Source organism: Carassius gibelio, chromosome A17, assembly GCF_023724105.1.
Source record: "Carassius gibelio isolate Cgi1373 ecotype wild population from Czech Republic chromosome A17, carGib1.2-hapl.c, whole genome shotgun sequence".
NCBI classification, from domain to species: domain Eukaryota; kingdom Metazoa; phylum Chordata; class Actinopteri; order Cypriniformes; family Cyprinidae; genus Carassius; species Carassius gibelio.
This window is the reverse complement of record NC_068387.1, coordinates 12,053,466-12,070,500: the sequence shown is the minus strand read 5'-3', so window position 1 is coordinate 12,070,500 and position 17,035 is coordinate 12,053,466. Positions and strand designations below refer to the sequence as shown.

General features: G+C 37.3%; 1 protein-coding gene across 2 annotated transcripts in view; it reads left to right on the top strand.

Annotated features, from left to right (window-relative positions):
• The window catches only part of LOC127933373 (alpha-(1,6)-fucosyltransferase), an 83,343-nt gene extending 79,466 nt beyond the window's left edge, over positions 1 to 3,877 (top strand). For both annotated transcript variants that reach the window (XM_052530342.1, XM_052530341.1), the window contains 2 exons: positions 428 to 578; positions 2,490 to 3,877. In XM_052530342.1, the coding sequence (XP_052386302.1) occupies positions 428 to 578; positions 2,490 to 2,822 (484 nt within the window). In that variant the 3' untranslated portion in view covers positions 2,823 to 3,877. The remainder of the gene's footprint in view (positions 1 to 427; positions 579 to 2,489) is intronic.
• The last annotated feature ends 13,158 nt before the right edge of the window (positions 3,878 to 17,035 follow it).

The following is a 17,035-nucleotide window of genomic DNA, read 5'->3' as shown; positions in this document are numbered from 1 at the left end:
AAATATCGGCCGATAATTAATGTGCATCTCATCAGTAAAGCCGGTTCTCTAATCAGCAGTAAATTCCATCAGGTGCATGATACATAGAGCAGCTGTTGCTTCACAAAGCCTGACAAGCTGCGCAAATATAATGAACGAATGCAGTTATGACAATAGACAGATGAGATATGTGCAAAACTAAACACACACAGGCTACACAGATTCCTTTATCGGCAAAGGATTTGAATTGTGGTCAAATTGAGGTGCATTAATGCATTCGAATTTTGATAAAATGGGGTGGACTTCTGGGACGTCATGAACGTGTGTGAAATGATGTCTAAAAATGCTGTATACCTTAGGTAGGCAGGAGACTAGGGTTTGGAACACAGCAAGAGGAGTGTTGTCAGGGATCACCTTTTAACCCACTTTTTTGTGTGTTTGTGTACAGGTACCCTGATTATGAATTTATAAGTGATAATTCTATTTCATGGTCGGCTGGGCTACACAACCGCTACACTGAAAACTCTCTGAGAGGAGTCATCCTGGATATCCACTTTCTCTCAAGGACCAACTTCTTAGTGTGCACCTTCTCTTCACAGGTACAGGTTGACCCACTTTTGTAGAAGTTTTTGCTCTGTTTGTCTCCCACACTGACTTTTTGTCCCTTTTTGCACTCTGCTCTTGTGTAAGTTTGTTTTTTATGTCTTTTTCTCTTTTTTCTTTTTGCATGAAGTGCCCAAACCTCCCACAGTATTTATATTAGATTAAGACTTGACTGTTCCATAAGCCTCAATTTCTTGTTACTCGTTTTAAAACATTCTTTTAGGGATAGGGATTTTGGTCATTTCTTTTTTCTACAGTCCACTCTTAAGTTAAACTTCAGCTTTTTTATTAGACACACTCATATTCTTCAAGTACTCTCTGGTGCAATGCAGATTTTGTGATTTGTGATTTTATGATGTCTGGCAATCAGTAGTTTTGCAGATCCAAACGTTTTACTATCGGCAGAAAGTCTGGCCCATTTATTCTAGCCAGGAATCGCCCACTTCACACTGTGCAATGTTTGGCTGTCGATTTTGGCTGCCAAAATTAATTGCATTAAATACTATTTGTACATTACAGAGCACCAATATTTGATTGTTTAGTGTGACATATTCATTGCAAGAAGACTTGCATTACATTTATGATCAACATTCTCAATCTTTGACATAAAAGATGTTGATCAAGATCTCACTCAGTTTATATTGTAGAGCAAGGGGCAGCCAACCCTGCTCTTGGAGGGACTATGTTTCTGCAGACTTTCGTTCAAACCCTGCTCTATCCTGCCTGTTATTTTCAAGTAGACCTGAACAGTTTGATAACCAAGTTCTGGTGTTTCATTAGGGTTGGAGTTGAACTCTGCATGAAGGAAGCGCTCCAGGAACAAGGTTTTGCTACCCCTGTTGTAGACTTTACCATTCAGCAATCATAAAGAACCATAAAAATCATTCAGCGTGTCCAGCTTTAGAAAGGCATATTTTTTTCCAGTGACTCCTCTGAATCTATCATTATACCAGCCTGATCCATTGAAAACAGCATCACAATAGAGTGATTAAAAACTTCCAGAAAGGCCAGCCAGTCAGATTCAAGCTTCCCATTTTGAAATCTGAAAGCTCTCATATGCTCTAGACTGTTCATGATCAGTCTGTAGGTACTTTGTTCTAATAGTCCTTAAAGGTGCAACAGGAGATCTTGGAAAATGGTACGTTTAGCCTGATAGCACAGAAAGCTAACGCCACACCCTCCCTGCAATTGCCGTACAAAGCCACGCCCCCTGAACGCATTTACACTCACAGACCAGAATCCCATTTCCAGTCCATGTTCCGAAGTGAAGTTAACCCCTGCTCAGGGAGGAGGGAGCAATCAACACTGTGTAGGGTCATATCGAACAACAGTTCATGCACGTAGCTCACTTCTAACAAGCTGGTTATCTGTATCGCGAGGACTGGAATTGGGAACCGCTGGGCTACATCATGTATTATTCACCAGTGAGAAAACTTTAAAAGTACTACAATATCAGGAAGGAAGATCGTCTTGTTGATGTTTGTCATCCATTCTCGCTCTGTCTGCACAAACCAGGTGCGCAGAGGATTGCAGAAACTTACGTAGGCAGGCCGGTACGAAAGCCAATTAAAATGCTCAGATGGAGCGTTTTGATTGGACGAACATGTCTTGGTCCTATGCCTTCCACAGAATATCTGAATACAGATAAATACATCTAGACCACTTAACTTAATGATTGCTATCGGGGTGTGAAGAGACTTTAAACCAGCATAACAAAAAATGTCTCTGAAGACAATCACCTATTGCGCCTTTAATCTTCACTTCAGCTCTTCACTTTAACCATTGTAAAGTCCATTCATCTTTGTCAGGTGCACCTGCATATTCTTTCGACTCTCCTCTGCTCAGAATAATCTGCTTAAAAACAGCTTGTGAACCTGTGTCTTTGTTTTCATTCCCATTTTGCGCAGGTGTGTCGAGTGGCCTACGAGATCATGCAGACTCTCCACCCAGACGCCTCCTCCTTCTTCTACTCCCTCGATGACATCTACTACTTCGGGGGGCAGAACGCCCACAACCAGATCGCTATCTACCCTCACCAGTCACGCAACAGCGACGACATCCCCCTTGAGCCTGGAGATTTGATTGGCATTGCAGGCAACCATTGGGATGGATACTCCAAGGGAATCAACCGTAAAACGGGCCGTACTGGCCTCTACCCCTCTTATAAAGTCAAAGAGAAGATTGAGACAGTGAAGTATCCCACATACCCAGAAGCAGACAAACTTCTTAAGAAGCCGTAGACTGAGACAAAGGCAGTGCAGACACTCTTATTAATGAAATGAGGAAACCCTGGACCACCCAGATGGGAATGCACTTTGTGTGTGAGTGTATGAATGTGTTCGTGTACGTGTATCTGTGTGTGTGTATGTGTTGACTAGGGGTTCTCCACAGGGTTTTGGGACACATACTTAACTCTGGTGCTTGGACTTTGAGTCCCCCTGAAATGGCAATCAGGGTTGTGGAAGACAAAAAACAAAGAGGATGAACTCAAGGCAACAGAAACAGAAGGCACTGTACTGTAGGTACTTTCTAATTAATCTCCGGGTAATGAAGGGAACTGAATATGTTAATTTAAGAACACAACTGGAAGAAGTGACTTTGCGACACCAAACTTATCATGATAAAGGAATCATAAACCCGGATTACTCTCGTCCTCCTTTGCTCTTATACCTCCTTGTGCACAATGATGGCATCCTTTACTCTTAGCCTCACTCAACTCGTTTCTCTCATGCCATCACTACGCCAACTGACACTCCTCTTCACACCCATGAGCTATTAATTTCCACTGCCATACTGTGCTTTTTAATGTGACTTATGCTTTATTTTCATAGTAAGGTTAATCGTGTGTGTGTGTGTGTGTGTGTGTGTGTGTGTGTGTGTGTGAAGTGTGTGCGGATTGGAAAACGGTGCCTATCAGGGCGATTGACTCACTTTTTCAGAAAGAGTTTTGACTCTGGAGCCTTACGGACCAGCCTTTCCACGCAGATTTACACTCTTCCCCTCCTCTCCACCTAGTGTCTTATCCACAACCATGTGTCCATTATGTTTTTTTAAGAGATCATTTCATGTTATTACATTTTAAAATACAAAACAGATAAGAAAATGTCACTTAATATGAAGGTAATGATACTAATATTATTATTGATGATGAAAAGAGAAAGAATAATTATGGTAACAATGGCACTTGCTGTCATTATACATTTTAGTTAATCATGAAGGAGTTGTTCATTGTTCTATGTTTGCGGGCATTGTCTCTTTGGTAAGCAGATCAAATAAACTTGATCAACCAAACTGGGTTTCTGTGTGTGGGTGTGTGTTGGGTATTTTTTGAGGACAAATGAGGAATTGAGGTGGGGGGGGGGGATCCCATATTATTTAATTGAAACCATAAATTTGAATTACTTATTATTTAATTATTGTGCTGACACAACGTGGTTGTCAGGGTTTGCAAGGGAGGAACTCAGGTGCAGACAGGAAGTAACTCAACACAGGATTTATTATACAAAAAGGGAAAAACAAAACCCACGAGGGGGAAAACAGGACTAGGGCAGATACAACAATAACTAAACAGGACTGATTAATCAAGATAAACAAAGACTCAAAACAGGAGAACACTAACTACAAATAACACTCACGGTTATACAGGATACAATATCTCAATCACAGGTGAGGAACACACACACACACACAATGAACCGACGCAAGACAGAGCACACTAGGAAAGCTAAATAGGGGAACAATTAAGAGACAACAGGTGGCACAGATAAGGCAATCACAACAAGACAAGGATAACAAGGGGGGCGGGGCAAGGGAACGAGACAACACAAGCACATGGCCCAAAGACAAGGCCATGTGCTTGTACACAAAACACGGGTCTGCCATGATCCTGCCTCAAGACTAGGAAAAATCAAGGACACAAGGGCAGAATCATGACAGTGGTGTAGATCCTGACTTTCACCTCAATTCAGTTCAAGATATAGGTGTTTTATATATATATATATATATATATATATATATATATATATATATATATATATATATATATATATATATATTTGTATATTTAGCCTAAATTCACACAGTAGCAGAATATGTTGTCAGTTCAGTTTTAGAGCTCTAAATTCTGCTGTTCACACACCGTTTATTTATAATGTAAACTAGAGTCAAGCCCGTATTTTACAAACAAACTGACTACCTGAAATTTTAAGGACTCACAGTCACGTTGTTGATAAATCTGTGACTTGTGAGCGCATTGAAGTGGTAGTTGTCTACGTGTTGTCCAATGCTAGAGCATATTAACATAAAATTTTTAAAATGGAAAATATTTAGTTTCTATTAAGTACACTTTTTCATTTTATTGTTCTTTATTTGTCAGTAAAACAAAATTTCTACTCATGTTATAGCCAGAATAAAGAAGGTAATACAGTCAAATAAGGTTTAGTACATTCTCACTGATTATGAATTTGTTTATTTAGCTATGTATTCTATTCTCATAACTTTGGATTCCATTCCGCCGCCCTGGCCTAGAAGTGCATTGCATGATATATTAGTGCAGGGTTAAGTCATAGATAATGTTAGCATAAAAATACAGTAACAGTCAAAGGAAAACTCCACCATGTTAGCAAAACAAAACGTGTGTTAACATGTGCCTTCTTATGCAACTCTATTACCATGGAGAGGTGAGATTTCCAGTCCTGTCGTCAATTAATAATAGATTTGTGTGTGTGTGTGTGTGTGCATCACAGCCCAAATTACAGCTCTGAAACTGAGTCGAGTTCCCAGCGGTGGCCTAAACAGACGGTACGTTTCTCAGAGGTGTTCCTGAACGCACAGGTCACACGCTGCTCTCATTAATTAAACCACAGCACACTCGGAACAGGTATTTGAACCAAACTGCTATTTACATTTATTTATTAAATTGACCAATGAACTGCACATGCTTATAAATATAACAAATAAAACAATGAGCGTCCTCTCCCAGCAGGACGTCATGTTGTTCTTGGAGGCTGCTATCAGAAGACTGGATCTGTTGTCGGGTTCCTCAGTATTATGGCCTGATTCCAGAACAGATAAAATTGGGCCTTGCTGTAAACACCGATGAAATGTCTTAGACATGAATAGTTTAGCAAAAACGAGAAGTTTGTCAGTGTTTTACTGCCTTTATGTATGTCTTTCTTTCTTCTGTGGAAGCCAGAATGTCAATAAAAAATTCCTAGAAGTATCATATTAGTGGCTCATATTACTATAGAAGCCATGTGATAACTTTGAGGAACAGACAGAGATTGGATTTCATAAAGATCCATTCACACCAAGAATGACAATTATAAAGATAACTATAACATTAACTATATTTGCATCCACCAATGCATGATAACATTCTGTTTATAATAAGCAAGAGCTGTAGTTATGTTATCTGCAGCTCTTAAAAGCAGGATGGATTCTGATTGGTCTGATTGCTCAGTGATATCAGTGCTCTGTGGCATCAGTGGTATAGCGACAGATCCTTTCTTCCATATTGTAATGTACATCAGAGTGAAATGTAAAATGTATAGTGGGAACTTGGTTTAAAGGCAGATCTGAATGTGTGCTTACAGTGGATTAGAAGAAAGGGCAAAATAAATGATTGGAGAAGTCTGGTATATACAACAGCAATCTGTAGAAGCAGGAGTTGAAGAATTGCCTCCAGTATAGATTTTCTAGAATGATTAGCGTCCTGTCTGCCTGGAGCCTCAATTAACAGCCAAAGACCCCCACATCACATCACCCTCAGTCTCTCTCTTGCTGGCGTTAGTTTGCATGTTGGCTGCAACAGTGTGTCTCTGGTCCTCTAGCGTCTGGGTTCTTAGCTCTGTTAGCAGCTGGGCTGATCTGATAGCTCGGGTGATTAAGAGGTTGCGTCTCTGCCGCGACACGTCGAGAAATTGCAGCACGGCTCTTATCTCTTCCCACGGTAAACGTCTTTACTTTTACAGCCGCTCCTCGCCTCTCCCTCTCCATCTGTCTTTTTCTGCTCTAGATGCAGGACTATAGAATAAAGATTTGAATGGAAGTGGATACAGTATAATTCCTTCATAAATCAATCACGACTCAGTTACTGAATGTCAATGTGTGCTTAAGGTAAGCCTTTATAGGCCTGAATGCTTAAGACAAAAAAATGGGTTTGAATTTTATCATAGTAATTTGTCCGTTTTTATTTTAATTTTTTAATGTAGACATTTTCTGTTGGAAGCTTTGACTTCCACAATGTCAAACTGGGGCTGTTTACTTTTATTTAGTTAGTTTTATTCATAATTTTTTTTCATTTTTGCTGAAAAATAGCAGCAAACTCCTCATCCATGTTTTCTGTTGACTTGTGATGTTGCTAAATGTTTGAGTTTGTCTGGTAACTGGATTTCAGGATCATAACCACAATCTAGGAGCAAGAAATGTAGCCTACGTTTTAAGCATTTGTGGGGCGACGACCTTCTGTCTTGTAGCGTGGGCTTGATCTAATCAGATTAAAAGAACATCCAGGGTTAAATACAAAGTAAGCTCTGTCATCTCATCTCTAACATACTGTCAGTTACCACAGAAATTCATTTTGATTCATCGCTCAAATTTTTTTTTTATTTGTCAGACTTTACTGACTGTTGCCTGCTTGCAAAAAAAAAAAACAACAACAACAACAAAACATTGGTTTGGTGGAAATTATACGTAATTGATATAATTATACCATTATTCTATATATATATTTATGTTTTATCATAATATAATTTGACACAAATATTGAAATTGTTTATGTTTATTGCATTATTGTAGATAATTTTTATTTAAGCATTCAGGATTAATTTTGTTAAATATATACTGTAAATAAAAGATGGCAACCTGTAATTATTACCTTAAAAAGCCTGATTAGGTTCTTTAGTTTTAGTCAAAATCGTTTCATGGAACATAAATGTGCTCAAAGTTGAAGAAACACCCTACTACATTTGCGATAATTGCCATGTGTTGTGTAATTACAATTCTTTCTTAAAAACAATACAGCAGTGCCTTTTTGTTTCCCAGGCCCTCACATGAAAGGTTGCCATGCTTTTTTCAGACACAAACCCTTTCTAAACCAGTCCTTAACTGACCTTCATCATACATATGAAGCAGTTTCGAGATTCTCTGGCATGTCTCGAAATGATGTCTGTGACCCCAGCAGCTTTTAAATGGTGAAACTTCCCCTTTCGCTTTCAGCCAAGTGGCGGCGCGTCATATGGATGCTTTGAAATGACAAATGACTTCGTCAGCTTCATAAATGAGAAATCACTGAACCACATCAGACAGCAGATGGAATCCGTTACTTTAAAAGCTTTTCAGAGGATTCTGCATTGAGAAGAAGTAATTGTCTGTCATTTGTGCTGTCATTAAATGGACTGTGTACGCTTGTGCGTGCACGACAGCATGTGCTGAGACAAAGATCTGTTTTCTTTTCCTTCATTCAAGTGTTCAACCAATATTCCATCTGTATGAGGTCTTTTGCCTCCCCAGCAATGCTGCTGTAGTTCTCTGAGCATGAGACACTTTAATTCAAGGGTTTTCAAGTGGGTACTGTAGGGGGTCTGCAGAAAAAAAAGTGTAATATACTGCATTTAAAGAATAAGTGTTGTAAAATTTAATACAAAAAAAAAAACATTGTAAAAAAATATTAGAAACATTATAAAAGGCTAAGCACTGGCCATGACCTTGTCCAGCAGTCAGTGAACGAGAGGAGAGGAGAGTGTGAAAGAGTCGCTTCTCTCTCTGGGACTGCGGGTCATCTGCTGTCATTAAGGTGTCACTCTCTGACACTTGAATAAATCTGTGGTGAAAGCAGAGGAAGAAAAAGTGTATGGAGGAACTGTGCTGCTTTTGACAGCAGAGAAAAAAATGAGTTGGATAAAGAGGTAAACAAAGCTGGAAAGGATGATGGGTGAAAGAAAAGCCCTCGGGAGGAGATGTGGATCCTGAGGGGATTATTCCACACTCCTCAATACATAAATGGTGCTGGAACAGACAGGCATTTAGGACTTCTGCTGGTTTATTTATTTGTTTGCCAGCAGTAGTCTATGGTGTGTTGTAGGGGTTAATAATCTAGATTGGTTTTTGAAAGGATGTCGGTTAAATCCATGCAAGGGTTTATCCTTGAGGTTTCACCCTTGTGTCCCTGAGCAAAGTACTTAACCTCATGTTACACCAGCAGACCTGACCCACTAATACATCTCCTGTTACTGGCTTTAGACAAAAGTGTCTGCTACATTATTATTAGATCCTTTTTGTACTTTGTCCCTGTTATATATATATAAAAAACACATATTAATTATTGTTATCAAGCAAGTAAATATATAAACAGGCATTTTTAAATACATTAAAAGGTGTTTGTTTATTTTTGGCCTGTCCCACCTTTGAGATCTGTACCTTCTGCATTCACCAGACTGTTATCAGAGTAAAAAAAAAAAATCCAGAAATTATAGAAAATTTATAATTTATGTGAAGTAAATTGCCATTTGTTAAAATATATTTAGGCAATTTTTTTGTAAAAGGGTTTTATATAAAATGTGTATGCAATAAATACATTTCTTCATATATTTATTTTCAATATTTATGTATATGTATATATATATAAAAGTGTCTGCTAAATGCATAAATTGAATTTACAATTTTATATATATATATATATATATATATATAATATATATATATATATATATATATATATATGATTTCCATGTTACTTTATAAAGCATTTGAAGCACATTTTTTAAAATGAGAACTATTAGATATACAGTATTAGATAAACTAGCATCACATCTATAATAAAATAACATGTAAACATGAAAATATATGAAAATATAAATTATAGATTATATAAAAAATAGACTAAATTAAACTAAAAAATTTATAAAATAATAACAAACAAAAAAATTGCGGGAAATGAAATGTGTCTGGCCTTTAATGATGTTCAGAATTTCTTTATGTCCATTAATAAGTACTGATTGAAAACAAAGTGGAAAATATAGTTTTGAATATACAGGAGATTTTGCCTTTAATAGATTTGATTGTACAAACACGGCAGTGTTCGGGTTCTCCAGAGATGTGTTTCCTGGTGGACTGATGAAACATTTGCACCCTGACTCTTGGAGATTCTGTAGCAGTCTTTCAATCTGATTGGAGCTTGTGGTTTGTATTAAAGTTTTCCAGTCTTTTGTGAAATATGCAGGAGAGAGGACAGACTGTGGGAATGTGGTTTGTGGCTGAAATCTGTCATCTTGCACCATGACGCTGCTTTTTCTTCTTCCCTATGATGTCTCCTCTCCTCTGCCCTCCCTTCTCCTCTCAAGAAACTTTCTGTATTGTCTGATTTGCCTAATTTTAGTCCAGTTTGTTTTCTCATTTTACCTCTTTCCTAGTTTATATTAATTTTGTACAATACTTACCTGCCACATCTGGAGTCATTCTCACCTGTGTGTGTGTGTGTGTATGTGTGTGTGTGTGTGTGTGTGTGTGTGTGTGTGTGTGTGTGTGTGTGTGTGTGTGTGTGTGTGTGTGTGTGAACTGTAATAAACAGACCTGTGTGAAAGCTTTGTCCTTGGATGAAAAGTGAGAATGAGTTGTTTGTGACAGAGAGTGATGGAGCAGTGGAGAGGGAATAGTCCCTGAAAGCTTGATTTCCCAGGGTCCTCTCTGGTTCAGCTGCTGTAACTGCAGCCTGGTTAGAGCTGAATAATAAGTCTGTTAAAACGAAAGAACCTGTGTGAAGGTGTGTGAATGGCTCGGTGGGCAGCTGGAGGTTAGCTCCACTAAATGAAAGGGTTTCATTATCATTTCATTTCCCATTTAATTTTGAAGAATCCTTTCGCGACTCTTGTTTTTACATTCCTCCCCTGCGAGAACATCCCATTCCTATATGAAAAATAAATATGGTAAGTGTTCTGATGGCAGCATGCTGTGTCATCTCAGTGCTGTCATTCTGGACTCCTGATGAAGATTTCTCTGGTTTTGAACTGTAGATCAATTGTGTTTCTCAGGTTTCTCAACTTGTTAATGGTGGATAAGCAATAGATATTCTAGCTTGCCTGTGTGTGCAGGTTTGAGAGGTTTATGAATAAACCGGTAAACATGCCTACAGGAAAAAGAAATTACAATTGCAAACTTTGTAATATCTCAGCCGTTTCTCCTAGCAATGAGATAATATGGGGATCTAATGGAGACCTTTTAGAATAAAATATATTCACTTTTATTCTGCATGTAAATATACACTTCCATTATACATTGATGAATGGAAGGTTTAAAAGTGACATTTATACGTTTTTATTTTTTCGAAAAATGTTTATCTGCTACTTTAAAATAAGTAGAAGCAACTGTTAATTTGATATTTATGATATTCCTACCAAAAATGATAATTGCATATTTTATTTCCGTAAAAGGAATGCAATGCATTGTGTTCATTACAGTAAATTCCCAACACAATTTTTATTTTAACTGATTAACAGCCTTATTTTTTTTTTCTTTTATGTGAAACATTTGAGATGAAGTTGAAACTTCACTGTGAACTCCACCAAGTTTTCTGAGCTATGAAAGGGATAAAAAAAATCATGTGGGTCCTAAAGTTTCACAGTGATGCTGTATATAGGATGACGGTGTCTGTAAAAACGGTTATTTGAAGTGCTGACAGTAATGATGCTTGTGAGCTCGTGTACAAGTTCACCAGCATAGTTTGTGTGTGTGTGTGTGTGTGTGTGTGTGGAGACTCTTTCGGCACAAGGCAGAGTATAGCTAGCAGTCTGAATAATTTAGAGGAACATAGAGGTTCGCTCTGAAAGATTCTGAAGACTGACACGAGTTTTGAGGATGTGCTCATTGTGTATGTGGATTTGTGCGAGCTCCCAGTGTGTGAAGCAGTGTTAACGGTTAACGAACTAAAACTAGAGACACTTAGAACATAACTACATGCCTCAAAAGTGTGACAGCAGTTCAGCTCAAAATACTGTCCCTTTACAGTAACAACTCACAAGTGGCTTTTTCAGTGACAAAAACACCCTGAAGTCTACATTTTTAATTAAAGCTGTGACTTCCACGGACAGAAACAATAGCGACCGCTGCTGACTAGCATGTCTAGCAATATGTGTTATAGGATATGTGCTATGCAATTTATATACAACCATTTTTCTTCTAAAATGGTACTATTGTGAAATATTATTACAATTGAAAATAACCAACCATTACTTCAGTCTTCAGCATCACAAGATCCTTCAGAAATCATTCGTATATTCTGATTTGATGCTCAAGAAACATTTCTTATTGTTATCAATGTTGAAATCAGTCGTGCTGCTTAATATATTGGTGGACATTTTTTCAGGATTCTTTCATGAATAGAAAGTTCAAAAGAACACAATTTATTTGAAATAGAAACCTCTTGTAACATTATAAATATATATACTGTAAATATATTAACTGGTTTTATCCGTTTAAAAGACATTCAAAACATTCCTCCCTTGCAGATTGTTCAACAATGCCATACTCGTGTGTTTCGATGATGGGAGATGCCCTTGAAGACCTTGAGATGATATGTTTGATTTCTGCTGTAGAAATGTGTGGAAGGACAGGCTTCATGTTCTTCTTTCTCCCTTCTCCTCCTGCTGATCAGAGACGAGAGGGCTTCATTCTGATGAATATTTGATGAGTCTTGTGTTCTGTCAATCTGACGATGAAGCTCACTCTTTGGGCTCAACTCATAAAGATGTTCTTTGTGTCGGGGGGGGGGTTGAAATAATGATAAAGGAGAAGTGAGCTGCCCTTGTGGTAGAGGCTATGATAAAATGCTGACTTGAAGCACAGAGACCTCGCGAGACCCTTTCACAGCCAGAGAGAAGACTCCGCAGACCTCCTGTGGTTTCTGTGTGTCTTACTCATCTTTTAAAACAGTTTGTACTTGGAAAGATATTGTACGTTCCAGAACTCTCCAGTCCAAAAAGACAGCATTGTACTCTACTTACAGTATGTGATTCCCACCACAAAGAAAGGATTTTTAAATTTGCTTTACAATTTTCTTTACAATTTTGGGCTTTACACTAAGGTTTTTTTTGTTAGTATTAGTTAACTGCAGTTTTACACAGTTTACGTGAACTAGCAATGAAAAAACATTTATTTGTAACACTGAATTTATTAAGTAAAATTTGGTAAGACTTTACAGTAAGGTCCCATAAGTCAATGTATTAACTAACATTCACAATTTTGATACAACTTTAGATTTTCATGATGTATTTGTAAATGCTGAAATTAAGATTAATAATTCTAAAATAGTGGTTTACATTAATTTGCATTTAATTATTTAATGTTAACAAATGAGGTGTTATTTGTAAATTGTTGCAAATGAATTTGCGATAGACATTGTTTCAGCAGCTTTATATATATATATTATTATATATTATACGTTTATAATATTATTATATCTTATAATAATATAGTTGTTTACATTTTGTGATGACACTCAAGCAGTTGAGATATTATATACAGCAGTGGTTCCTAACCACTTTTTTTTTTTAAGAACAATTATTCCCAATGTCCCAATACATGAGGGATTCTAAGTGAGTTTTCTCAACCTTAAAAAGACATATAAATTGATCAAATCTTATAGCACGGGAAGATTGTATTTTTATTAACTAATGCTAACAGAGTTTAATAAAGAGTGTCATAAATGTATCGCTCATTGTACTGCTAACAAATGCTAATACATGCATTTACTAAAATGTTCTTTGCTATTATTATTGCTGTATTTACAAAAATAACATTTGAAAATTATACAGCTATAATGTGACTCGTCAATCTTAAACACATTTTTGCTGGGAAGCAATGGCACATGATGCAAAGCACATGTAAAAACGGTGTTTATGCAAAACGGCAAAAGATGTGGCTTGGAAAGAGAGAGTAAAAAATGGTCTTGTCCAAACTAAATTACAATTTTATGGTACAGATAGCCTTGGCTAACATTAGAACATTATAGTTACAAAACTAATTTGACCCTTTTAAACTACTCTAAACTAGTCTCACTCAGTACACTGTGTGCTGTGTAATGTGCCGCATTTTCTTCAAATTAAACTGTGGTGATGTTAGACAAAGATGTTCAACAAGCACAAAAGCTTCATTTTGCATGATAAAATCACTCGATGTTCATTTCTGCCGGGCAAACGGACAGAGAAAATGGGGTTATAACTCTAATTAACGGAGCTAGAGTACATCCGCTCCAGCAGAACATAAATAAAGGTCACAGATTACTTTACACAGATTACACAGATAGTTCTTCAGATAATGAAGTTGGCGGTGCAGAACTTTGCCTGTTTCAGTGTTCAGTTTGGAAGGATCGTACAGGCCTAAGGTTGACAGACTGATAGTGAATATTCTGCTTAAGATGATTTATTATTTCAGTGATGTGTTGCAGTGGCTACAGCTTAAAGCTAGTGATCAGAAGGTCACTGGTTCAAGATTTGCAAGGAGCCTGATATGAGCTGGGTCCGTGAGCAAGGCACTTAACTCCAGATTGAGCCAACTGGGTTTTCATTTTAGATAAAAGAGTCTGTGATAAAGAAAATGACAAATCTACTAGTTTTTTTTTTTAATAAGTTTAATTGAATGATATCATGTCGTGTGATTATTAAGAAAAAAGTATTTTCCTTACACCTTCGATTATTGTGAGCGTTAATCTTTTTTCTTAAATACTTTTAAGTAGAGTCACACTACATGATATTTTACAACATTGCATACAGTCATGGGGGATGTCAGGGGTCATCTCTATGACATAATTTCCTATATTATTTATTTATTTGTTTATCACGAATTAGTAACATGTCAGTTCAATTCACAAATTAATTTAATTCAAGTTCATTTGCGTAGGGCTGGATCTGGTTTGTCCAGTGTTGATGAAGCAGCTTAAATGGACTTGTTTACTCAGCTGACACAAACACCACGATCCATCACGTTCCCAACCGACAGAGAGAAAGGACAAACAAAGTGTCTTCCTCGCCTCCGTGGGGGGAACTTCTTTGCCAAGTTGAGACAGAATCCAATCACCAAACCAATGCTGACACTCAGCGTGCAGGAGCTCTCACTTTGATGAATAATTCCTCTGAGTTGACATATGTATGAGGACACACACACACACACACACACACTCAATTTCAGCAGCTGTTCCAAGCGTCTCATTCCCGATGTAGTGAACTGAGGTAGTTCTACAGAACATATGGACAGAGAGACACTGTGAGGAGATGATGAAGCTGTCTTTCTCCCTCTGTTGCCATTGCACCACACACAAACACATGCACAGACGGAGTGTCTCAGCCAGCTAAATCTCTAACTGGAAATCTAGTGTCGCCAGACGGCCCGTTTTTGGTGGCCTGTCCTAATTTTGTATTTTGCGTTCACAGCATCTTGCCAGTTGAAATAATACCTTATGTGCTAAAAACAGAACATTATGAACAAAAAGTGTTTAATTATTGTAGTCTATACAGCGTTTAATTGAAATGCGATCTTTATTTTCAGTTTAAATAGAAATGAATAAGAAACACATTGACCAGAAATGGAAATTACAAAAATTATTATCAGGTTCATTGACCGTTGAACTAAATCCAAGGTATTCAGGACCCAGACATGAAGCAGATGTATTCCAAAGAGCCATGTTATAAATAGGTTTTGATGCATTTTAATCCCGTTTTAAATTATATGTCTGATGAAATACATGAGTCAAGAAGGAAATATTATTAATCAAGACCGGCATTGCTTAGGGTTCCTTCGTCATACTGGAAATTCTCATTTGAGTGAGATTAACTGAACTGCTTTATGAGGGACCATATTTTATGCAGTGTGTACTGTTTTATACTGCAGCTTTTGGCTAAGTCACCTAGCGTATAGAACATTTGCATACTATTTATAAATATACATTTGCATACTATGTATAATATATATATATATATATATATATATATATATATATATATATATATACTGTATATCCTCTAATTGTATTAAAGCGATATAGAAACACATCTTCTTCCAGGCAGATTTGTAACATTTCCTGTTGATTGGAACATCTTTATTATTGTGCAGATGGTGGAAATGGGAATTTTCACTTCCGAACTATATTCTTTTTTCTTTCTTTTTCATATTGTGAAAAATGATTAAGGGAATTTGGCTTTTGGGTTACTTCAACAACTCAAAAAACTCAAAAAGTCATTTCTTTTTTTCTTTTTAAATGTGCATTTTACCCCAAATCCAACACTCCTTCAGGGCACAGCCTATCAGGTGGATTGGACCTAAATTCTCTTCAGTATTAAATTGGCAGCTCCTCTCTGATTCATCCTTCGTCTCTCTGTATCTTGATTAACAAGGCCACCATAATTATGCGCACGTTGGCATTTATTGGGAACAGATGAGGAGTGATACTCTAAATTGAATCTTTTAAAAAATTCCTCAGGCCCATTTCACATAACGCTGCCTCTGTAATGTGACCGTGATGATTAATCAGACGGGGCAGAGATGAGAGGCTGTGCCAGAGAGAGTGATGGATAGGACGGCTGGGCAAGCTTTAAATGGAGTAAGTTCCCCTTCCTGTTGCATGTACCTCATTTCCACATTTAACTTCACATCAACGGTGATTAGCGAAGAGGGATTGACGTGGGACGAGAGTGAGAGAAACAGAGAGCAGGGATGAAAGAAGATAGAAGATAAAGTGAAGGACAAGGAAAGGGACAGGAGAATTGAGGGCGAGGGAGGGAGGAAGTAAGGTGTAAGGATGATGAAATATAGAGATGCAGAGAAGTTAAAAAGAAACCAGAGAGTGCCAAACGTAACAAAACAAGGGTGGAGTCCACAGGCGGATATGAAAGGACCCTTAAATGTGTGTATGGGTGGGTCTGTTTGTGGGGAAGAAAAGAAAAAGTGGGACATGAGAATGCAGAAAGGGAATAATAGGTTATGGAGGACAGACGGATACACTGTTGCTTAAAGAAACTAATCAGATCCAGTCTCATTACAGATACAGATGGCAAAAGATATAAAATAGCCTGGGGTATTTCTACGTCTGAATGAATGGGTGAAGAAATGGATAAATGAGGGTGGGAACAAGAAAGACAATCCATATCTTAATATTGTAGGCTAATAATAGACTTTTTTGTACAATGTGATTAGTGGAGTTGAGAACAGTATAGGGTCACTCTCATACAGTGGCTTTTTTCTGCAATGTGTGTCTTCATGACGTACTGCTGATACACAGCAATTAACAGGAACAATTTTGTCTCTTGGAGTATAATGCAAAATAAACTTTAAAATAAAACATGTCTGAATGCATTTGCCTTTAAAATATCTGTTAATTTGCAAGCCCTCATTTATCACCAATACATTTTAATAGGCTTTATTTACAATCAATAAATAGTGTTTGGTCTTGGTGAAACAGATCTTTTAT